General features: G+C 38.8%; 1 protein-coding gene across 1 annotated transcript in view; it reads left to right on the top strand.

Moving 5' to 3' along the window:
• FHIT (fragile histidine triad diadenosine triphosphatase) overlaps nt 1–26,128 on the top strand; it is a 1,216,856-nt gene that overhangs the window by 520,702 nt on the left and 670,026 nt on the right. Inside the window, exon 4 of the mRNA XM_040994745.1 lies at nt 17,763–17,883. Coding sequence (XP_040850679.1) covers nt 17,781–17,883 — 103 coding nt within the window. The 5' untranslated portion in view covers nt 17,763–17,780. The remainder of the gene's footprint in view (nt 1–17,762; nt 17,884–26,128) is intronic.

Raw genomic sequence — 26,128 nt, 5'->3', positions numbered from 1 at the left:
TAAATTACCCTTAGCAATGGCACATACTCATGGGAAAGTTGCCCTGAACTTCAGTGTTTCTCGGATGTCAAGGAATAACCAACTGAGCAGATGATATACACTGTGCAAAGAGCTAAAGAGAGTTTGGCAAAATCCTTGGGCTATCATTTAACCCTGATAAACCTGGCATGGCCATTTGGTAGGCTTTTAAATTCTATAGACCAAAGGAATACCAGTGGATTGCCTGTAAGAAGCAGTAGCTGTGTACCTGAAAATTAATTCCAGGGTAGGTGCTTGGCAGAGTGTCTAAAGGCCTTTTAGGATGTCCACATCTCATCTCAGTGATTTGGTTTGAATCCAATCTCTGCTGCATTTTCAACTCTCAGCTAGCATGTTTTCTTGGAGGCAGCAGGTAATGGCTCAAGTCTTTAGATCCCTCCTACCGATGTAAGAGAGAAGGATTGAATTCACAGCTCCTGACCTAGGCCTTGCTAAGTCCCAGCTTCTAGGGGCTTTTGAGTCAGGAATCAACAGATTTGTATTTCTTATTTGTTCTTCCCGACTTTCAAATGAAAAAAATTCCTATCTTGACATTGATTTTTGTTATTGTCACTTTGCTTGCCCTCCTCCCTGGTTGTGGATATTTGCAGTGATCATTTACTTTTTACAGCAGAAGTATACTGTGCGATGAGCTGAGGGCAGCAAGTTTTTCTTAGCACTTGTGGAAGTAGAGAGAAGGCTTAGGGAAATACCTGAATACAAGTCTCAGCTCAGCCACTTAATTCCTGTGCTAACTTGGGTAAGCCCAAATGCTTTGTTTTGTAAAACCACACTGACAAAAATACCTCCCAAAGCTACTGAGAAGACTAAGTAAGATATTTATATGAGTGTTTGCTGTAATGATTAGTCTATGTTTAGGTCTGTGAGAATGTTAGTTCTTAGTAGTAGTATGAATAAAAATGCAAACTTAAATTACCACACTCTGCCTCTATATCATGAGTATCAGTAGAAGGGGCCCTTGTTTGTGTGTGGAAATGCTGTCCCCTAAGGGCTATTTTCAGAATTTGCTTATCTTTTTTTAAACTGTTAACGTATATTTATTTGAGAGGAGAAGAAATGCATCCATTGGTTCGTTCTTGACATGGCAGCAAGAATTGCATTTGGCTGGGAGGACACTAGAAACCTGCTACTCAGTTAGCCTCTCCCTGTGTGGTAGGGACATCAGGCACCAGCATCCATCAATGTCCACGTGTTGGTATTCACTAAAACCTACTCTTCTCGGAGCAATGTTTGCTGGCCACTTTGACTTAGAAGAGCTTGATCAAGTAGTCTGATGTGTATGTTTAATATTTTTTTCCTTCTGCATCTGCTATACAGGCTGTTGTGGTTTCAATGAGCTAATGTAGGCCAAGTGCTAACATAGACCCCAGCACCAGAGAGTGTTTAATCACTGTTGACTTGTGGGTGATGTTACAAGGTTTTTGCTGCTCAAAAAGAATGTGAAGCCCAAGAAGAGGCAGATTTCACATCAGTTTCATCTTTCCTCATTAATGAGAAAGGCACATTAGTCAGTTTCAGGGTGGTGGAGCACACTGTTGTTGCTTTATCTGCTTCCCGTGGGTATTTCCCAGGTTCTCAGAACATGTGACATGCTGAGTTCTTTCTGCAGTGAGTGGTGACCACTATGGGTATGTTTTGGAAGCTTTGTATACCTACAGATCACACATACAGAGAGCTCTGTTCTTGCAAGGTTTGTACATCAAAAATAGCAATAAGAAAATGACCAGTTAGTGTTCCTTTGAGTACACTCAGATCTGGTAAGCCATGAACAAGTGAAGAGGATGTCATGAAGGGAAAAACTGTAGAATATTAATGTAAGGGAGGTACTAGCCTGTATGTAAATGAGTCTGACCACACAGGAAAGCTGTTTTGAGTCAGTTTGAATCATAAGCCTGAAGTGAATGCATAATAGCTTCCCCACAAAAGGCAGCTCTCCTACAGAAGAAAGAAACATCCCACTTGGCCAGAACAATTGAACCACGTGATGGGAACCATGTGCAGATCTCGGTTTACAGGCTCATCGGTGTTTGCTGATGCCCCTCCGCAGGCAGCGGGGTCTCAGTACTGCTCAGAAGACACAGCCAATAGTTAAGGAGTTCTGAAATTCTGAATGGTGACAACTATAATGAAGAGGTAATGAGATGGGTAGAAGCGGAGATCCCCTGATGTGTGCCTGTCATGTTGAGAGGAGGAAACAATGAAAAAAAGAAGAAAGAACTCATTCCAAGAGCTTCTGGGGAGTATCTGTTGTTGAGGTGCAGGGTGGTAGAAAGGCATCTGTAGGGCAATGATAAAGCAAAATGACTCTGAATGGAACCTTGGATGATGTTCCTACCACCCATAGTGGTAGAAGAAGGGTCAACACTGACCTGCCTTCCAATTCATGTTGCATTCGTGTTTTTGGTGATATTAAATGTGGGTACATTAGCAGCTAAGTTTGAAGACTTCATGGGTGAGACACTTTGGAATGCTTTGGAATGCTTTGGAATCAGATCTTCAAGTAGGTTTTCTATATGCTGTTAATTATGATTGAAGAAAGGTTTTCTTCTAAAGTTGTAAACATGTTGACTTATGAGCAGATACTTCTTAAACACTATTAAGGAATAAATGTATCAGTCATATAGTCACATGGTACAATTAGAAATTACTCAATATAGTAGCACATTTAAAGTAGAAGGGAGTCTGTATGTTGCAAGTAACAAATAACTGATACCATATTTAGCTTTTCTCCTGTTTCAGCCAAAACAAAAACGCATTACTTCATCATACAAAAATGGTATGTCTCAAGTAAGAAATGATGGAATTATTTTCTTTGTCCGGATATAGCATTGCTTATCCCACATCCATTTATTTTGGGAACTTTAATTTGTTCACTATTACTGTTTAAAAGGTAGTTTATGTAGTTGATTTCTTAATTTTAAAAGACATGTCAGAAGGCTTAAAAGTAAGACTGTGTCTCACCTCTAAGAGGTTTGTGTGCTGATGAAGGGGTGCCAGCATGCACTTTCTGCTTCTGGAAGGTGCATTGACTTGGTTGGGATGAGCACAGAAGCTTTTGGAAATACCCGCAGACTGGTGCCCCAACATGTCTGCAGTGTTACTTACCATCTAGTTCTTATATCTGTGAAGCTGTTAGGATCCTGTCAAGAGTGTGAGTGGGATGCAGCAGAAAACTTATTTGCTTTGGAATCATAACAACAGTAAAGTGGTTTTCTTTATTGTTTTTTCTGTACTGTTTTTGTGAGTAACATGTTTTTATTTTGAAATGTGTTTATTTGAAAGAGTGGGAGAGAAGTAGAGCTTTCCTCCTCCAATTCACTTATTAGTGGACCACAGTGGCCAGAGCTGAGTCAGCCCAAAGCCAGAAGCTTCTACGAGGTCTCCTATGTGGGTGGCAGGAGCTCAAATACGTGGGCCCTCTTCCAGTGCTTTTATTAGGGTATTAGCAGGAACCTGGATCCAGAGAGAACTCGCTGGGACATGAACTGCTATCCATTTGGAATACCAAAGTGATTGGCAATGGTTTTGCTAGTGAACCACAGTGCCAGCCTCTCCTCTGCTTTGAGTTGGTGTAAAGACATGTTGTGGGGTATTCTCACTCTGAAGATGAGTCTCGACCACCATTGTATTGTAAAGTAAGCTCTGACTGTGTTCTAGGCATCTGTTTGCTTCTTATACAAGTCTCTTTCTCTGAGAGATCTGCAAAGACAAAATGTTGACGTTTTGTTTTGTTTTTAAGGATTCTAGGTCTCCAGACTGGTATTTTATTTGGGTTATCAGGAAACTTCTTTTTCAGAAACAAATGTGATAGGAAGTTTTATGCATTCTTTCTCATGTGAGTTGAAGATGCAAAGTCAAGATAATGTATAAAACACAAAGATTGTCTATTAAACAACCTGCAACCTTTTTACACTAGATGGACTTTGGGAGCTTGTCTTTATAATTACAAAGATCTCTAATAAATAAGAGCAGTGGATTGGTGATTCACTTTATACAAGGGTAGTTGAAAGCAGTCCCTTCAAATATGAGGGAGCTTCAGAAACTTTGTAGAATATGGAATTAAAAGATGACACACAGATTTCCAAGAACTTTTTCAACACCCCTAGTGGTTTATCCAGTGTATGGCTATGGTAGAAGAAAGTATGCATACGAAACAGTAGACTGAACTCAGTCTATTTTGAGAACTAATCATGAATTTTCTCATTTCCTCTTGAGAAATAACTAATTTAAATATAACTTTATTACCTATACTTTGAAGGTAAATGAAACTCTTCCGAATCCTTGTTTGTCTTGTTCCCCTGGAAAGTAGTAGGTATTACTGGAGAAGAGGGGAATGGCATGGAAGTAACAGAGCTAAGGAACTCTGAGGAGCAGAGGGTGTTTATGAAGCATTGGGAGGTGGAGTAAGGGGTTCTGGACCTTAACTGCACTTGACAGTTACTGTGGAAATTTCTAAGACCAAAAGTGGTCCTGATACCCAGGACTTATCCAGATAATTCCAAGTCCCAGGAATAGGAATAGATTGTTAGGTTTAGTACTTGGGATGATGGCATGGAAGTTTCTGGGTTTGATTCTTGGCTCCAAGTTCCTTCCGGTAACTATCATAGCAGTAACATTGATGGCTAGTCCTGATTCAGTACTGGCTACTGTGGGCATTTGAGGAGTAAAGCAGTTGGAGCTCTTTATTTCTAGGGCTCTAAAATAAACAAAAATGTCTGAAAATTAAAAATCTGATAGCAGCTTATGGGCAAGGATCTGGAGAAATAGAAACTTGGACTTCCTGAAATTGGTCATGTAAAATGGTACGGCTGGTAAGAAAAGCAGTTAGGCATTTTCTCAGATAGTTAAACAGTGTTTCCATATGATGCAGCAGTTCTCATAGGTATTTACTTAAAATAACTGAAAAAAAATCTACATAAAAGCTTGTCCTGACCAAACATTACACTAGTCATAGTATCAAAAGGACTAGAAATTAATGTCCATGTGTGAGTAAAGGGATTTCAAAAACGTGTGTGTGTGTGTGTGTGTGTGTGTGTGTGTGTGTGTGTGTGTGTGTAGAAAGATAGCTGGATGGATATTCAGCCCTGAAAAGGAATGAAGTGTGGATACGTACTACAGTGTAGATGAACCTTAAACACATTATGTTGAGAGAAAGAAGTCAGACACAAAAGATGACATGTGGGCCCTGCACAAAAGCCTAGTGGTTAAATCATTGGTTTGCATCCACCAGATTCCCAAGTGGGTGCTGATTCATATCCTGGCAACTCTACTACTCATCCAGCTCCCTGCTTGTGACCTGGGAAACAGCAAAGGACAGCCCAAAGCCTTGGAACCCTGCATCTATGTGGGAGAGTTGGAAGAAGCTCCTGGCTTTAGCTTGGCTCAATTCTGGCTATTGTGGCCACTGGGGAGTGAACCAGCAGATGGAAGGTCTTTCAGTCTCTCTTCCTCTCTGTATATCTAACTTTCCAATAAAAATAAGTAAATCTTTTAAAAAAAAAAGAGTACATGTAATTGCATTTTTTTAAAAGATTTTTATTATTATTTTTTTTTATTGGAAAGGCGGATACACAGAGAGGAGAGACAGAGAGGAAGATCTTCTTTCCGATGATTCACTCCCCAAGTGAGCGCAACGGCCAATGCTATGCCAATCCGAAGCCAGGAGCCTCTTCCGGGTCTCCCACGCGGGTGCAGGGTCCCAAAGCTTTGGGCCGTCCTCAGCTGCTTTCCCAGGCCACAGGCAGGGAGCTGGATGGGAAGAGGGGCTGCCGGGATTAGAACCAGTGCCCATATGGGATCCTGGGCGTGCAAGGTGAGGACCTTAACCACTGCGCCACCGCACAGGGCCCTGTAATTGCATTTTTAAAAAGCATCCAGAATAATCAAAACTGTACAGAGTGCAGGTGAAATACTTGCCGAAGTTTGTGGAGGATGTAGCAATGTGGAATGTCAGCATCTTCTTGAGGATGATGAAAATGTTAGATGTGATGACTGCACGGCTTGTGCATCTATTAACTATCACAGAGTTGTATAACAGAGTGAGTTTTATGGTATGTGCATTGTATTTTAATTAATCTTACCAGAAATATCTGGAAATGCTAGATACTATGTATATGGTCCTGAGAAGTTTCATTGGGTGATAGTAAAGATCTTTGATTGTAATTCCGTTTTAAATCTGTTAGTCGCTGTCATCATCCATTACGTGAAACATTGCACAAGGCTTTGGATGTCTTGTCCCAGACACTTTTTAAACTCATCTTCTTTCCTTCTGCCTGAGCACACCATTCTGTTCCTTGTGCTTGCCCTTGTTTTTGCTGTGTGTGTGTGTGTGTGTGTGTGTGTGTGTGTGTGTGTGTGTGTGTGTGTGTTTTCTGATGTTTACATAGTTGCCTAGGGTGAGAAGGGTCAAGGACTAGTGGAAAGTGGATTAGATCATAGTTTCCAACTTTTCCTTTTTTCTTTTTTTTTGCATTTGCATCTGGAGAGGGAGAGAGATTAAGCGAGAAGATGCACACAGTCTTAACCACCTCAGTACCCAGAGAGGGGCATTGGCCGCCCAGTGTCATCCCAGGCTCCCCCATGTGGAGCATGTTCCAAGTTTTCCACTTAAGTGATTTTGATAGTTTGAAAATGCTGTTGATCTTATTGATCTGATGATGAGTAAATCTTTCCAATATTCATTTTGTGCATGCAGTCCACTCCCAGAGTTTCCATTCAGCAAAATATTTGCTTTTCAAATGCTTGACTGGGGTAATTAACCACTTTGTTTTGCTTTCCCTCCTCTATTATGATACTAGATGTCCTCTGCAGACACGAATGTGCTCCCATTTCCCTCCATTTACATCTGAGTATGCTGTCCGCTGCTCCCTCCTAGCCACTGAGAAGGCCCACTTTTGACACAGGCACTCAACATTCAGACCATAGGTCCTGCTACTTTGTCCATGGCTGAAGTTCTAAGTCCAGTGGTTCAGTTTCGGAAATCCTCAAATCTTGTCTAAGGTAATCCCACAGACCTGACTCTTCATGTGCCTGCCTGTACAGGGTCGTCCTTCTTTGACCCACATTAGCCTACACAGGCTGGGTGTTGGCAGTTGCTAGGCCAGATCTATCTCCCACCCAAACCAATAGGTGCTATGACTCAGCCCAACCCTGTTCACTACACACTCACAATTCACGTACACCAACAGGAGCTGCAGCCCAATCAGAATGATCCCCAATAACTCTGACTGGGCCTACTACGTCCAGCCCTGGTTCCTTTGCCTGGCAGCATGTGCAGCAAACTGGTCCAGTCTGTCCCACATTCCAGTCAGCTCTCGTATACATCACTGGGCATTGAAGCAGAACTCAGTCCAACGGACTTCATTGTCAAGCCCACACTCAAGGCTGCGGCTGCCCCCACCTATCTAGGCAGGCCTGCCCCCAGCCCTGGTTCTCATGCTTACCAGTGTAAGTTGCAGCTCATCAGAGAAGTGCCCACAGTTTCCCTACTGGTCCCACTCCTGGTCCCGGATCTTGCACTTTCTAGCTCCACAGGACCTGCCCCCAGTCCCAGCACTTGCCCGCTGATACTACGGCAAGGCCCAACCAACCAGCCTTTACCCAGGCTCATGCCTGCATCAGTGGATACAGTTGGTTAGTACAGCCTGGTTCTCTCCCTAACCCAGTTCACTTGGAGCCAGGTCTACCCCTCAGTCTCATCTCTCCTACCCACCAACAGGAACAGTGGCCCAGCAGGGGAATCTTCACAGTTCCTCTAACTGGCTTGTAACCCCTCCTTCCCATCCCCCCAGATCTTGTGTGTGGTGGTGGTTGTTGAGGCAAGGTCTGGTATGGCCTGCCTTACCTCTCTACATTCGCCAGTGGGTGCTAAAGCCTGGCTTGGCCTGGTCTGTCCCCAGTTACAGCTCATGAAGTTGGATGTTGCCACCCATGCCAGCCCACTGGGAACTTTTTGTCCCTGAATCATCCTGTGTAGTGGGTTGCTCATCATCTGCTTCTCTATTTGGATGACAGATTTCCTGTGCATTTGCACTGAATTAGCCAATGTTTTGACTTGTAAACCACAACCCACTCTTACTCTTTATTTTCTTAAAGTTGACTGCTTTATCATTCTTCCTCACCTAGAATGTATTGTAGTATAGTGCTTAGAATTGGGCAATGATGTAATTAATTTTTGTTGAGTGAATAAATAGGAGATTAGCTTAATGAGCAGTCATTCAAGAAAACTTTTAAATGTAGGTGAGCCCTCAACACCTTTCAAGACAAAGGAGCCAGTGAGAATAAAATCGTTATCTGCAAAAATCTGCAGAAATGCATAAGAAGTAAACAACTAAATGTGACAAGGATGAGGGGAGGAGAGGTAACTGAAGTGATCTTGAAAAAGCTGTTCTCATTTTGAAATAACTTTGTGGTTCCCCTTTCCAAACAGCCGGGATACATGCAGGGTTGTCTTAGCAATGGAACAATTTCCTGCTGACACCATAGAATTGATGACTCAATACATGTTAGAAACCACTTTGTTTCTTTACATAAAAGTCCTACAGGTGCAACTTTGCTTAAATCTAAAGAACTGGAGTTTCTGTTCATTTTCTCTTTGTTGGTCTTGTCATTGTCTTCTGAGTTTTTCCTACACTGGCTATTATGGGATTTTTGACATATGCCTGTAGGTTTAGAATGTCTTATAAATCACAGAAACTTAAATATATATATCCTGCTGTTGATTTATGTGACTTGTTTTCCCAGTCATCAGTACAGTGTTTCACAATGCAGCCAGTTCAGTGTACTTTGTTCTGCAGTCACGTGACAGGTCACTTATCCCATGGGAACCATTAGCCTGCGGCTTTTCAAGCTCATTTGTATTCCTGGTTAACAATCAAGGCCTCAGTTTAAAAATGATTTGAGAAAACAGCCTTGCCATTCTGTAGTCATGTAGGAAGTGAATGCTTCCACTGATACCCTTCATGCATTTCAGAGGTGCGCTATGTTTCTGCTGATTGGCTGAGTACATCAGGTTATAGGAAATGATTAACTTTTACAGTAAATTTTAACTCCCTCAGACTTGAACGAATAACCTTAGTGTTTTTGTGGTTAAGAGGAAATACAAATTTTTCATTTTTAGTCCAAAGACTAGTATTTTTTATGTTTCCTTGTTGCTAGGAGATGTTAGCTCTTATGGAATATTATTCTTGCTGAGCATTTTGAAGAAGTCATTTCCCCCACATTGTATTCCTAATAATAAAGTTTTTTTATTAGAGACTTGAAGAATTATGAATGCCTAGTGCTGACTAGGTTATGGGGAATTGCCCTTTCACTATATACTACTTGATTATAAATTATGAGACACATTTCCTGAGGGAGCTTTAACAGTTCATTTCAGTAGTTTTGAAGGTTTAATATCCTTTGATATGGAGTAATTTTCAAATATAGAAATTGATGTGAGAAACGATCAAATAGATGCATACATGTTGATGAACCAGGTGCCTTCTTCATGCTGTTCTCAGGAGGATAAGTAAGGTATCATAAATTGCTTTGAATAATGGAAGCACTGAGTAAGCATTAGCTCTCATCTCTATTATTTAACTATCTGATGCTACCTTTTAACTAAAAATGCTCTACCTCCAATAAGTTGATAATAATCCCTGTAAAGATAGTTGAGTGTCAAATATACTCATGCAGTGCTAAAGATAAAGATGGGATCCAAGAAATGTGATTAGATGATTTGGTCATCGTGCAAGCATCGTAGAATGTACATACTGAAACCTAGATGTAACTGAAAGCTTAGCAGATTTATTTACATCCTGCAAGCATATTAATTGTGCATTGTACTTTTATGATGCCACAATGTGACTAGGAAGTAGGAATTTCTGAACTTGAATATGATCTTGCATGATTGCTGTTGTAGTGTAGTCCTTTGACATGGATGTTGCTCCTTGGCACATGATTGTATGTGATATTTTTCTCTTTTATTTCAAGTAAACACTAAATACTTTGTGATGAACACGGTACCAAGCACATACCAATATTAATTCAACTAAATTGAATCATTGCTCTTGATAGAACAATAAAAGTCTAACCAGTATGACAACTAGAACTCGTGTAACACTTATGTGCTTTGAATGTATTCTAGACAAAGAACTTACTGTTGTACCAATTTCATAGACTCAAAGATGCTAAGGAGCTAGCTCAAGTTAGTAGAATTACTGGAAAAGAAGGAGAATTTTGGACTCAGGTTTGTCTCGCAGCAAAACAGTGTTAATCTCATTGATGGAGAGACATCCAGAGTTAGGATGTAATGAAGTATAGAACTCTTAGTTGTAGAAAACTCCCAAGATGATTTTAATAAACCCAAAGCTGGGGCTTGTGCTATAGAGATGAGCTTGTGACAAATTTCGTATGTGTGCACCTTGACTGTGTATCTTGTTGAGCTGTAGATTGGTGAAGAGGGGCTACCATGAGGCTTTGATACCCAGAAATCTTTTATAGTGACAGATTCATCTCTTATTCAGCATTTCTCAAATTGTGGAGTCATTGAAGTCATAAAGTCCTAAAACTCCTTCAACGAATATCTTCTCCAAAGGGCCATGAGACTCCATAAGACTCAGTAGATTTTAATTGGCCAGTTGACTTGCTGGGGCTGGCTTGACATCTCTGAAATGAAAAGGCTGTTTAAGTGATTTCTTAAGTTCTATTTTGCTCAAAACTTCCAGTTTTTTGTTCTTTCCTTAGACCAAGGTTAGAAACATTTGGTACTTACTTTAGTTCAACATTAACATAGCATTTGCAAGGAAACCGGAAAAAAAAATCACCTGATCTACCCTGATGTGAGTGGTTGTCAACTCCTGTTGTTAATGATTTGGAAATTTTACATTTGTGGACCTGCATTTGCTTCTGTGACCATTGAACCATGTTGTACTACCAGTTAGGTAGCTATCCAATCCTGTCAGAAAATGACTGATCAAATCCATTGAGTCACAAAATTAAATGTGAATAGTAGAGACCTTTCCATCACCTCCTTTCCATTTATTAAATTCTAAAGGCAATATTCTAAATATAATGTAATGCTGCTAGCTGGTGAGGATTATAAGATAGAGTTCGAGATAGGTTATATATAGGAGGTAGAGATGTTGTTCAGATAGGTTGTAGGAGGGAGGCGTAGAGGCTACCTATCATAAAAATGCAGGAACTGGAGAGTAATTAAATGCTGAGAAGTCATATATCTCTCGTACCTTACAAAAACAATTATTAGCAGTTAGCTAAAAATGTAAGACCTTAGTGTGAATTTGTATATGTACTTCTGTTTATGAAGAGAGATGGGGCAAGTTGCTGTCTGTGGAGTTCAGCATGAACTTTGGGTTTTTCTGTGGTCTTACACCTGCTAACTTAAGTCTCTGGTCCTAGTTGTTAAACTGAGGATCCTAATCCAGTATATAGTTCTGTGTAGTCCAGCAGTCATCATCTCCATATTTTCCCAGAAACATAGTTCCCCGGGAAGGTGTTTCCCTTGAAAATTGAGCAGAATGTTGATAAATCCAGCCTTATTGTTAGGTGGAAAAGATTGAGAAATTTTATTTTAGCTTCAAGTTATTTAAGTTAAGTAAAATTGCTTTCTGCCATTTTCACGTGAGAGAAAAGTATTTAGTATTTATCATAGTGTTACAGACAGCTTCAGATCCTGGAGAAGCCTGACACTCCCATCAGAGCATATTGACTCACAGTTTCTCATACTTTTGTCCTTTTTATAGTTGATGGAGTATGTTTTTTCTCCACTAAAATTAAAACTTGAGGAAATACATCTATTAGGAGCACAAATGGATAGTTTTAGCTTAAGAAAAAAAGAGGTGATCTTGGATTTGGGTGGAGAAAGAAAAAAATTAGTGTTTGGGAGTATCTTACAATCTGGATCATCGAAATCAACTGTTATTGTATAATTTACTACATTCAGATGTGATATTTGAGGGTGGAAGGATCAATGAATTGTGACAAACCAGGAAGGAGTGGCAGAATTGAGAATAATGGTGGTGCTCTGATCTCTGATCTCTACCTTTTCTTGCTTGCTCCCAACCGAGTGTAGTTTTTCATTGTAAGGACAAAAAATGCAGAAGATACAGTGAGGAGGTGAAAAAGCAACCGGTGTTGTAAATTGTTGGCAGACTAGATTATTGATAAATATTGTGGAAATAACTGAGCTTATTATATAACCGGTAAGAGGAGTATGTGGAAGGGAGAGAAATGAAAAGCAGGGTAGCTGAAGGGGAGATAAAAATGGAAGTAAGTAAGCCCAAACTATAACGGTGGGGAGTACTGTAATGAACAGAAGAATTTTGTTTTGAGGCTGTTTCCCACAGGCCATTGAACATGAATAAACAAGGGAGAAGACTGAGGAAAGCTTTAAGAAGAGTAAATAGCAATATCAGTATCAGTGAATGACAGAGGAATAAATTAACACAAGAATATTAAGAATGTAAAGACCTCACATGGACTAGGTTTAGAGACTAAAAACAAATAGGTAGAATTAAAAAGGTAGTCAGTAGTGAAGGGTAGAGGAATAGCTCCAAATTGAACTCTGGAAAGTGCTTTTGACTGGGGGAGGTTCTTTGTAGATATAATTAACACGAGGTTATAATTTTTCAGTTGATGCCTATATCCATGGACTTGTGTGCTCCTAAGAAAGAACGCAGTGGGAAGTCCATGGGAAGATGTGAATGGAGTTAATACAAATGTCTTTACCAGAAAGGCTTTGTCAGTGGTTTGGGGAAACTATTGGAAGCTATAAAAAGTAAAGAACGTATCTTGGCTAGAGCCTTCACAGGGAATATGACACCCACTTGGTTGTTACCTGTTAGAAAAGCCCTAGGAAACGAGTTTATAGTGCTACACTTCTAGCCCCTAAGAAAACTAAGAATTTTGAAATAAAAAAAAAGAGAAATTTTGTAGTGAACAGGAATCTAAATGGCACTGGATGTTGAATCACAATCAAATCAGTGCAAATTGGTGAAGGGCACAAGAGTTGACGAGTGTTGAAACAGGTGAGCTTAGAGCCTCAAGTATGATTTCTCTACACATGTTGAAATGGGAGGGTAAAATATAGATATCATGTACAAAAACCTAAGCTTGCTGTGTAGAGATCCTCTTGTGATCATTTCAAAGGATTTATTCTAACTGCAAGAATTCAGGAAGAAGAAATATAAGAACTGAACGCAAGTAGAGAAAAATTTTTGGTACAATGAGTGCTAACAGCGTCCATTTCTAGCAGCATTATAGGACAGAGATTCAGCAAATTATCCACTAAAAATGACAGTGTTTTATAAAGTGCAAAATCTTTTACAATTTAGAGAAATGCATGTTATGGGGAGATTGTTCATGGCCTTAAACTTTTTTTGAACTTAGATTTAACTTATAATGAATTCCATTTTTCATGAACTTTTTGAAGTATCCTCATAGAAATACTGAGTTGAGCTTCAAAGAAAATGAGAAAAGGTAAAATTTAAAGGAGGCAGTGATGTTTGGCTGTCTCTTATAAGACAGTTGTCTACAGATATGGGTGGGAGAAAAATGTGATCCCCTACAGAAGTAGTATGGGGTTAAAGTTAATTATACATTTGAAATTCTAATTCAGTATTTCAATATCATAGAAGGTAGAACATGAGGAAGATGGTATACAATATCTGAAAGAGATCAGAAGTGGTAAAAATGAACTAAGGATACAGAAAGAATTCATGTCTAGAAAATATGGGGATATAGAACCTTAGTATAGGTAAGAATAAGATAAGAAAAGCCCTGGGTCTGGCACAATAGCCTACCGGCTGAAGTCCTTACTTTGCAAATGCCAGGATCCCATATGGGTGCTGGTTCATGGGCTAGACTCCCGCTTCCTATCAAGCTCCCTGCTTGTGGCCTGGGAAAGCAGTTGAGGATGGCCCAAAGCCTTAGGATCCTGCACCCACGTGGGAGACCTGGAAGAGACTCTGGGCTCCTGGCTTCGGATTAGTTCAGCTTTGGCCGTTGCAGCCACTTGGGGAATGAATCAATCAATGGAAGATCTTCCCCTCTGTCTCCTCCTCTTTTTATATCTGCCTTTCCAATAAAACTTAAAAATTAAAAAAAGGTAAGAAAAGCCCTATCTAAATAAATACAGAGTGCATAATTTCATACTCTTAAATAAATAAGTCTGACCCAACTGTAGAAAATAGGAAGGAATGAAATCAAAACTAATAATTATAAAAATAAGATGACGAAAATAAACTTAAAGACCAACTGACATAAATGTGACATAAATATGTACGGATTAAAATTACCAGTACATTTTCCAATGGCTGGAAATAAAATGCTATAATATATTATTTAGTTCAAAGGCATTTCAAAGGCCATACAGAAAATAAGCAATCATACAGTTTGAAAAAGAGGCTATCAGAAAAGTTAGACTTGTAACATTAAAAGGAAAAAAGTAAGAGCGACTATATACATAGTAGTCATAAATTTCATACTGGTTTACAGATTGTCATTAGGAATTTAACAAAGTCCTCTCAAACTGATGAAGCAATGAAACAAAATGGCAATAGATTTGGATAATGATTAATTCATATCAGCTGTATGGAATTTACTAAATTTTGGAAGGAGTGTCCTTTGGACACATATTTTCTTTTGATGGGTAAGGAAAAGTCTTCAAATTATAGTAAGTCAACACCATAGAGATTTCTTTTCTTGACCTCTAGTGGTTTAAAATTGAAGCAGATTAACAAAAGAACATAGCATATGTTCTGGAAATGAAAAGACACACTATGAAATAACCCTCAGGTTAAATAGGAAATAACAAGAATAGCAAAATTTTGGAGCTGAGATAATAAAAGCACAGTAGGTAAGAGATATAGCTAATGGAATACTCTAAAGGCAATATGTAGCTTTTTTTCCTTGAGAGAAAAACACACAAAATCTGAAACCCATAACTCAGTGTTTGATTCATATAACTGGAAAAGCAGCTCAGGAATCTGGAGAATTAAGAGGGAAAATACCCAAGGAAATCCATGTGTAGGAGACCAATATGAAGTAAAGATTTACTAACAAAAGCCCAAATGGATTATTTGAGAATCTTCATAGACCTAATAAAATCATGAATAGCACATGATGAAAAAAATGCATATCCATGTGTATTGTGAAAAGCACATTTCAGATAGGTACATTTCAGATAGATTTCCTAATAATTATGTCTTATTTATTTTATCTACTAGAAATATCATGCTAGATTTTTACCAGTTAATTGAATGTGTGAAGGGAAATATGTAAAACATATATAGAGAGGGAATAAAAATCAAACATTAAATGCCTTGTAATGATTAGCACAACTGACTTTTTACGAGGTAGACATATGGATGTGAGGGTGATCTGGCTGTGACATCTGTCACCCCATTGATCGCCAGGGTTGATTCGGCTGATCTGGCTGGCTGGGCGGGTGTCCCCTTCCTCCCTCACCACTCCATGTGCGTCCCTCCTGAAACTGCGCGCTCAGGTGAAAACAACCATCCCCACTAGAGGAGGACTGGTCTTCGGTCAAGGGTATACATAGCTGCGCTCCCCTGCTAGAACCTCCAAACAAGCTCTCAGGAGGTAGACATAGTTTGGATTAGTTATATTTTCTGAAGTTGGGGGTGTTCATATGACTCAGCAATGTATTGCCAATTGGGGCACCTATATCCTACATCACAATTCCTGGTTTTAGTCTTGCCAGCTGTTTCTCATCCAGCTTCCTGCCGGTAGTTCCCATGGATGACTTGATAACTTAGATGCTTGAGTATTCTTCCACCAAAAGGGGGAGACAAAACAAATTGCATTTTGGGTTTCTGTCTGTCTGAAACCTACCTCTCGTTCTGCCATGCTTTTTGGGTGTGTAAAAAAGCGGATAGAAAATATTTACGTCTTTATATCATGGCTTTCAAGTAAAATGGAAATGAAAAAAACATCAAAAGCTCTAAAAGAACAGAAAATGCTTGCTTAGGGAATCATCCTTTCAAATAAGTTTGGGTAAAAATAGCCTGCTCCGTCTATAACTTTGATGAACAGTATGAATTCAAAATCTAGAAGTATATTAAAATAATGCCTTATGACTTAGTTGAATTAATTATAAAAGTAGGAGAACCGTTCAGTGTTTAATAACCTAGGATTTAACACAAGGAACAAACTGTTGTATCATTCATATTTAAAAAAAAAAGAAAAAACTCTTAATACAGGCCTGGCACAATGGCTCAGTGGCTAAATCCTCACCTTGGAAGCACCTGAATCCCATATGGCCCTTGGTTCATGTGCTGGCTGCTCCACTTCCTATCAAGTTCCCTGCTTGTGGTTTGGAAAAGAAGTTGAGGATGGCGCAAAGCCTTAGGACCCTGCACTTCCATGAGAGACCCAGAAGAATCTCTTGGCTCCTGGTTTTGGATTAGTTCAGCTCTGGTCGTTGCAGTCACGTGGGGGAGGGAACCAGTGGATGGAAAATCTGTCTCTCTCTGTAAATCTGCCTTTCCCATAAAAATAAATCTTTAAAAAATAAGATGCACTTAATACACTTAAATTTGTTTTAAAGGTGGAATCTAGGGGCAGGTATTGTGGCATTGTAGCTGTGTTTTGGGATGACTTCATCTCATTGTGAGTGCTTGGGATAGAGTCTTACCACCACTTCTTGTCAGTTTCATGTTCATGTGCAACCTGGATGGCAACAAACTGAAAGCTTGGGTCTCTGCTACTGGTGAGTGAGATCTAGAAGGACTCCCAGGCTCTTGGTTTCTGCTAAGGCTTTTGGATTTGTGGAGTTAAGCAATCAGTGGTTGGAAGTTCTTTGTTCTCTTTTAGCTAAAATACATAAATTTTAAAAACTGTGAAACAGAATGTAAGGAACAAAAATAGCTTAAAACATTTCCTCAGAGAAAATGGACTCCTTTAGCAATTCTGGGTAAAAAGGATTATTTCTAAAAACATTATTTGTTTGTTTTAGCTTGATAAAAGCTTTCTGGTAAAACTTGTTAGGGGCCACTGCTCATAAATGGAACAAATGGAATTTTTTTAAATTAAGGTTAGAAGCAAGAAAAGGATGCTTGTGTTACTTCTGTTTCTAAAATACGTTGCCAGCCACCTGGCCAATGCTTTAAGAAAAACAACAAAACAAAAGGAGAAGAGTTGAAATGGGAGGTAACTGTAGTGATTTTCAAGTGAACTCGTTTATACACATAAAAAAGGAACGACAGAAACTATTAGCTGTCCAGGAGTTTGGCTCGGTTGCCAGCTGGAAGAGCAACCTACAAAAATCAGTAGCGCTCCTCTGTACCAACAGTAACCAATTATAAACTATGATGATAATAAGATACCACTTATAGTATTGGCATAAACTAAAAGCCATCTAGGAATAAATCTTAGAACGCATAAAATACATAAGGGAAATTTAAAACCATTATAAGAGTCCTCTTAAGATGCCTATAATAACTAGGCAATATGAAAGTCTGAAGCCCAAAATTTAGACTGGGTCTCCCATGTGGGAGCCAGGGACCATGTTACTTGAAGAATCACTTGCTTGCTTCTGTGGCGAACCTTCTGGGGAAGCCAGAACTTGAACACAGGCTGTATGTTCTAGCATGGGAGTGCCCTAACTGAAGGCCTTCTCATGAGGATACAGGCTCACCTGTCAACTGAGTTTCTTATTTGAGTTTTATAAATATTCATTTCCTAAAACTCTGCTTTCCTTTCAGATTTTCAATTCTGAGGAAATGTCATTCCGATTTGGACAGCATCTCATCAAGCCCTCCGTGGTGTTTCTCAAAACAGAACTGTCCTTCGCTCTTGTGAACAGAAAACCTGTGGTACCGGGACGTATCCTTTTCATTAAAAGAAGAAAAATTGAATCTACCAGATGAATTCAGGGTTGACCTCACGTGTGTCCACAAAGGTAAGCCAGGAGTCCAGCTCTCTTTCCTCCTCTGGAGAAAGCAGGTAAAGTGATACTCAAATTTATTCTGAATCCAGTTGGTGGCACCAGTAATATGCTTGATCAATGTTGCAGAACTTCTGAAGGGTTGCTTAGCAACCATGGGTTTGGAGGTGAATTTTCGCTTGAACTTTTTTACTGTTGTAGCTGTGTGAATAAATGGGGGCTTCCAAAATGGTCTCCACAGATACCACAGGCATGCTGTTTGCAGTTTGTCCATCATGTAGTTTAATGGGAGGTTAGAACTCAGATGACACCTCTGTGATGTGGAAGGAAGTATGATATGAACATTTATGTTTGTCTCAGCTATTGCTTTAGTTAGATGGTTTTAATTCAAATATGTCAGCATATTTACATAGCTTGATTTTTTTTCTTATTTGGATCGAAATTGTTGTTTTCTGGGGGGAATATCCTAGCTTTTGGATTCTGGTCCAGTGCCATTGGTGGTGAACTTGTTTGCTTCTATCTGACTGTGGAGTTACAGAATCTGCCCAGACGTAAGTAAGAACTTGTAGCACAAACTTGTGTAATGTTCAGCCTGATGGTGTGTACATACATTTTGGATTGATTCTTCAGAGTTTTTTTTAACCTTAATTTTCTATGTAGAGGACAGCAAGAATAAGATTTTACATTATAATTATTTTCCCACACTGAAGTGTGCTTTTGCTTTGTACCACGTTTCTTAGCATATTGAGAAATTCAGAGTCACTAAGAGGCTTGTATGAGTAATCTTCCTTCCTAGCCACGTAACTACTGTATGTTGAAGAAAAAAAATATCCAGGAAGACATTGCTACAGCAGATAACAGTGATGGTATGATGGAACCTTGAATTCCTTGAATACTAATTATAGCTAAATTTTGGTTACTTTATACACTTTCAAGCAATACACACTTGCTAATCTAAATACTCATGTTAAGAGTAGTCACATCTTTTTGTTTATAAGCTTAAAATGAGTTTGAAAAGGGTAAGTTAGGAAAATTAAATGGAGAAATTATTAAGCATTTCTGTTTTGTACTGAATTTGTTCTCGAAGTTTTCAGAATAACAGAATTTTGTTTCTATTTACATGGCTGCAGGCTTGTGGTGCTCTTTTTCTTGGTAGCTTCTCTATTTGAAGTGAAGTGTAAATTCCATCATGATTATTGCTTGAATGCCATATTTCTCTAGGTGATACCTTTAATTGACTTCTAGGGGAAATCTAAGGGAAACTGGCAAGACAATTTTAGAGCAACAGCAACAACAAAAATTATTTTGATGCCTTGGTCTGAGAAATGAATATTGAAGAAATGTACCCTTTTTGACATGGTTGAGAACGGAATGAACTCTGCTTTCCAATTTTAATTTTTTGTTCATTGTTTTGATGTCTTTACACCATCTCTGCATGTGTGATGTGTAAAACCTAGGGCATACAGAGGTTTGACCTTGAGATAAGTGGGGATGTCTGCGTCTAGGAAGATACCTGTTGTGAATAGTGAGAATTTGAGTGGAAAATGTTTTCTCCAAACATTTGGAGAATTTTTACATTGGAAATGAGCCTGACCAGTTATCACATCTGAAATGCACAAACCTCTGTTTGTTTGGAAGGTAGCACAAAGGCCCTGGCTCCTCCTGAGGACAAGAACAATGAGAGGCACAGAGTTTTATATAATTGATATGCTCTGTAAGGCTAACTCACGTTTCCAGGGTTTAAAATCATCTAGGACTAGTCGATAATGTATTCATATGATCTTTTTTTTTTAAATGTGCTGATTGCATAACTTTTTATTTTACTTTGCCTTTGTAAACTCTGTTAGCTTTATAAACTGTTAGCTTACAACTGTGAGATGCAGCTTAATAAGCTATTCATTTGCCTACACAAAGCTGTAGTCTTCCGACCCGGGGTTTGGGAATTCAAGCTGCAGATAGTTCTGCCCACTAACATTTCATAAAATAAACAGTGAGATATCTGCAGTGCGCTTTTATCTTCACCCAGCATTCTAGCCTGCCTGCCCTCATCCAGCCCTTTGTAGTGGGTCAGCTAGCATTTTTGCGCCCTCCCTGCATTTGAGCTGCACCAGCTCAGCTTGGGCCTTATTCTCTACTGTGGCTTGGATCATTATCACTCTTCTGATCTACTGCTAACAGGGTACTAATGAATCTAATTTTTGAGGATAAAGTCCAAACTCTACAGCCTACTTTGTGAAGAATTTTCTCATCTGGTTTCCGTGTCCTCTTTTTTTTTATTCCAGCCATCCATCACATAGGTGCTGTGCTTCCTCCTCATCTTTCGACTCCCTTCCCCTTCAGGTGATCCGCTTCATTTTTATTTCTGTTCATTTGCTTTGATATGCGTCCTACCCTTCTAGAAAAAGCATTGCCTGCCCGCTTGCTGTCTCACTTGGTTCTTCTTCCCCTGCACCTGCATAGAGCATTTGGCTGGTGACCTCACAGTGTCCCGGGCACCCATGTTCAACACTGCTCCTTGTCTGTCTAATGTCAAAATGAGGTACATTTCAGTTGTGTTGGGCTTGCTCCACCCTGAGCCATACCTTGTTACCTGCAGGAACAGTTCTTGCAACTGCATTTTCTGTAGCCTGCAAACCTACTATCTGGCCTGAAAGTAAAGTGGAACTAAACATCAGGTGTATAGGGGCTGTTTGGAGTAACAGAATGGGAGCGATTAGAGTGTGCTGAAACACTTTATTCACTGTATTCCTACACTCACAGCCCAGTCTTGTCACTGTTTTCCTCTACATGTTTTATTGTAATGTCCAAGGACTTTTTTGTTTTCCTCCAACTTTGCTTTTGTGTTTCATCAGTTTCAATTCTTTTGATAAGGGTATGTTTTGAGGGTGGTAAGTTAAACTTGAAAGCAGTATATGTTTTGAGGGTAGTGAGTTAAACTTGAAAGCAGTGAAATAATTTGGCAGCAGATGGAAGGGATTCTATTTCTTTCGGCATATTAGTTTGTCAATGGAAACGTGTGTTTTCAGAATCGTGGATTGGCTTCTTGATGTAAAATGGAACGTTTTATGCTGTGTTTTTTGATTCATTTTTTTCTAAAAGGCAGTTTTCAGCCAGCCTTAGGGGAAGGATTCCATTCAGGAAAGATTTGTAAATGTTATCTTGGAACCTGTGTCCTCTCTCACTTTTCCCTTCCGGGGTTGAGCCCTTTCTTCTTACAGCTTGGCTCACGGATTTTCTCAGAGCTTTCATGGGGAACAGATCTGTCAGATCAAGGGCTGAAGTGAGGCTTTGGAAGCCTGACTGCTTGCTTCATCCTCAAAGGAGGCTCTTCGGGCCCTCCTCTTGCTCACCTAAACAAAAACACTTCTCTTTGCCAATGGTGTTTAACGCTCACTGAATGGCTTTGGCCTCTGCAGCACCACACTTGAGAAGATTGTGTCTGAATGTCTTTAATCCATTAATTTCGTGTTCCTGGAAACTGTGTTTCAGGCTTTGGTTAGGGAAAAGGTTCGTTTCAGAGAGCACATTTTCAATTTCTGCCACAAGTCTTTAATTCATGGGCCTCATTCCTGCCCAGCTATTGTGCACAGCTTCAATCAATTTGAACCATTATGGCAAAGACTTCTCATCCCTCTCTTCTTGCATTGTACTGTGTCTACCTCTCATCCTGAGTGGGGCATGAAAAATGATTTTGAACATTAGTGGAATCCATTTGGGAACTGGGGCTTTTATTGTAAATAAAATTATTCATTTGTTATGTCCTGTTGTTTTCAACAGACAGCTTATTGATCTTTGAATTGCTGTTCAGATGGCATAAGGAGCTCTAACATAAGGGGCATGGTAACATTCCTGAACAGATTGTATGTGGTATGTAATGACAGAGACAAACTTTACTTGCTGGCCAAACTGTATTAAACAAATAATTTGTCAACAGTTCATTGGATTGCTGGTTTTAACGAAAGATTTTTTCAAGCAGACACACAGTACACAGAATGTTATCAGGGACAATGTTTGGATGATACATGGAAGGCAGCTTCACAAAATGTATTTGCAATGCATTAGAGTAGGTAAGTTAAAGGAGATTTCTGCTGATAGGTTACAGACAAAATTAGGGACAAAGAGAACTGAGGTGTAAGTTGCAGCAACAACAGACCGAAACAAGAGCTTTGCCAAATGCCTCTTAATACAAAACATAACCTTCCGTAATGAGAGAGTGTTGTTACTTTGTTTTTATTCTGATCACTTTCTTGTTCAGTACTTCTAAATAAGTGAAAAAATATATATATGTATATATATATATATATAAAGGCTCACTGCCTGAGAATGATCTTATGAAATAGATGCTAAAGATAAAAATGCCCTTTTACTCCTTGGGTAAAAATCAGAAATGTTTGTCATTTCCTGAGTGGGTTGCAATCTTGTGAATTTCTTTAATTGTCAGGAAACTGCAGTTATTAGAGATCTGATGATCTTTCATTTCTCTACAGTGTTCCTTTTTAAACCTTCCTGTATAAAGAAAATGAGCACAAGCACTATTTTAGTATTTTTATTGCAGAAGGTAGATTTTGTTGCTTTCAAAATTGCCCAAAGCACATGTCTTGTATTAGCTCCACGTGTCTTTGTGATGTGTCACCCACTTGAATGCTCTGAGAGAAGTCCACAGATGCTGTGCTGTCTATTATCTTAGAGCAAGTTAATATTTTTCTGCTCATGTATTTTAACCTTGAGTTTATTTAGCAGGTGCTTGTGTTCAAAGATGGATGTGTGGCAGTGATGGAGTTAGAGCTTTCTTTTTCCTGATTCTAAGAGGAAAGTTGTCATACGCATGTCACCTACCTTTTGCTCATGAATACACTGGGAGCAGTTAGAAGTAGCTTTTCATAACATTGATTAGCTGGGGCAAGTGAAGGGATTCGGTGCTTTGGTCATCATCTGAGTTGACCAACATCTTTTTTTCGGTATCTAACCTGCCAAATGTTGTGTGATGGTCCTCCATTTGGATTTATCATCTAAGGGAGTCTATTTCAGAAAGCAAATAATGATCTCTCCAATGCCGATTCACCCATTTGTATCAAGAAATGCTGAGGTTGCATGCAGGCAGGATCAGCAGGCAATAACTTCCATGGGTGTCAAAGCAGAGAGAGAACCCTGTCTTGTCAGCTTCTTCCACTACCAATTCTCAATTTTTTTTCCCAGAGAGAAGACTGTCATCTTCACTTTTATTTTCCATGCAGTGATGGTTTCATGGAAAGTGGCATTTGTGAAATTAAATGAGTATTTCATATGTGTACCAGGAAGGTTTGAAATTAGAAGTGAATGTGCAAATCTTTTTCCCTTAGCCTAGGCTCCTACTAATAAAAGTAACTTAATGTATAATTAATGTAGAAGCACATGTATGAGGCATGCATTTATGAAAGAATCTTGGGAATATGTGTAACATTTAAAAACAATAATTTAAAGATTTTGGACAAAAATAAATTTCCAAGTTATGTTTTTCTGTGAACTTGTGGAAGTAATTTCATACTGCTTTGTCTGAGGGTACTCTTGCTATACTCGGCTTTTATTTCTCTTTTTGTATTTCTGCATTTTTCTTTAATTTATGTACATAAAAAATTTCTTGTATTTCATATATACAATTTTAAGTGCACAACCATATATTCCACCCTACCTCCCCCTTCCTTTCTTTACTTCTACCCTGCTCCTTAGTTTTTGCAATAACATGCCTTTAGTTACATGAAAATCACAGGCTTCATTCTCCATTAAATAATTCAAGAAGTAGAACGGAAAAAGATCACGTTTTTCTACCAAAATGTAAACAACTACTATAAACAGTCAAATCTTTATACTACTTTTAGTCATAGCATATATTTATTTATTTACTTATCTATTTATTTACTTATTTATTGGTACCAGCTGCTTTCTGCTATCTGTTCCTTGGTGAATATATTAACACACTGTGACTTGACACTTACCTGATTGTTTCAGTTTGATTACCTAGGTTTGACAGGCTCGTCTTGATCTTGACCTTTTGTCTTTAAAAGAACTTATTTCATAGCTTCAGATCCTAACTTGATTGGGCTAGAATTAACTGGCCTAATGTAGTTTTGCTTTAGGCGGTCTTTCGGGAGGTACGTTTCTCAAAATTGCATAAGGGTTAAAAAAAACACAGTTGGATGCAGAAAAGGCTACCTGTACAATATGCTGATGTATATGGAAAGTAATCCTGTTAGCAGAATTCTAGACATCGTGTTGGGGGTGGGGGTGATTTTGGTGCTCTTTAAGGAGAATGATAATTATATGTGTCAAAATAACACTTCAACTATTTCCCATAGTAAGTGCTAACATAGGTGTTCTGTAATGTGCAAAGCTTGTTCCTGTTTGTGTTTATTTTCACAGGTAGCTTTATCATGAGTTTTCAGGGGTCACAGCAATTATTAAACTCCACTCATAATGCTCTGAGCATCTGTTTGACCTGCTTTCTGTGTGTGTCATCAGATTGTTCAGAACAGGAAGAGGCTGGTCACAGTACTGCCAACCTTGCACTTGAGAAGGAATATAATTAAAAGTAATGAATGGAATAATACATCATTATTCATAAGAAATGTCACACAATTAACTCAGATAATGCAAAATATATTCTAATTTTCATTTGCAATGAAAATAGATTTGCTAAAACATCAGTAGGCAGTTAATGTTTATCTCTATTTTCATACACGTATCAAAACTGCTAAAGTCTCCTGAGTGAATATACATAGAATTTTCTATAACACAATAACTTAAGATGATTTTTTTCTCCTAATAGTCTTTTGTAAACTCCTTATTTGTTGCACATGTGCATAATTTGTATATATCTTCTACTTAGAATTAGCATACTTTATATTTATTACAAATTAATGATCCAGTTTATTTACTTAGTCCCCATTTTCTTTCTCAGACTAATTGACTGACAAAATAGCTGTAAATTTGCAAATAGCTCTTGAGTACAAACCCTACACTGACTTTATTCTAAAAAACTTTATAAGAGTATTGAGTAAAGATCTGAACTTAATTTGTAATCTGAGAGATTGCTACTACAGACATAAAATACATTTCTTCATTGGATGTTGTAAACCCAGTTTTAGCTTCTTGGGAAGTGGCTGTATCTTAAGCAGGGGGTTATGTTTTTAGGTGCCCTCCATACAATACTCGACTCTGACCATGTCAGAGGCTCCTAGAATTTTCTGGCATGCCATCAAGCAGCCAATTCTCTTCCACATCATAGGGAATTGTATATAGTCCCCAGGGGAGGAGGCAAAGATCTGAGAGGAGCACTAAGGAGGCAGCAAGTGCAGAAGACACTTCACTATCTTAGCAGCAAGATTGGACTTGACAGTGCCTGTAGCATCCGTGACAGCTTTCTTTTAGAAAAGGGGGACTAATGGGAGGAACCTGCCATACCTTGCACAGATGTAGATGTCCTGATGAATTGAAAACAGAACTCTTCTTTGTTCCAAATGGCATCTTCCTCAGAATGAACTTTGGAAAAATAAAACAAAATGACCCCGAGGAGGAAACCAAAGCAATATTTCCTGTCTTTGCCACTTCTGTGCAGTGGTAATGGGAAATGTGTTTATCTATGTGCAGCTTCTTCACATCTTACATTACAACCATGTTTTTAAATAAGTAACTTCAAATACTACTTGATGAGCACAGTGCATGCTTTGGTGCCTTTGTTTAGTTTCTTCATTTCAGGCAACAAACAACTTAAATGAAGAGAGAGCTCAGACTGGTGGTAACCTTAGTTCATGGGAGTAAGGACTTGGACCACGACTTTTGATTTCTGTTTCATAGTTTGTTGCACTCTTCAACTGCTTTCTCTGTGTTTTACATGTCCTTTATATGTTGAAAATGATTTCTTTCTAGAGACTAAACTTTTCTCACTTTCTAGGATTACAGTTTTCTGTCTATACTGTCCTTTCTGTTTGTCCTTTAATGTTTACATTTGGCATTCTGCTATTAGTGACTTTGACACTATTCTGTTACAATGATCATAATTTAAAACAATGACCAGGCAACTTCTGAAACATCTGTAAGACTCAAATTGAATCTTCATGTTCTGTTTTTGTGGGACCAGCTGCTTAATTAGCCCCCAAGTGAAATGAGTCCAAGGGAAGCTAAAGTCATCTGGCTTAGAATTTCAGATTT

The sequence above is a fragment of the Ochotona curzoniae genome, unplaced genomic scaffold, assembly GCF_017591425.1.
Source record: "Ochotona curzoniae isolate NIBS_2020 unplaced genomic scaffold, NIBS_Ocur_1.0 contig_908, whole genome shotgun sequence".
Classification (NCBI taxonomy): Eukaryota; Metazoa; Chordata; class Mammalia; order Lagomorpha; family Ochotonidae; genus Ochotona; species Ochotona curzoniae.
The sequence above is the reverse complement of the archived record's forward strand: the minus strand, read 5'-3'. Positions and strand labels throughout refer to the sequence as shown.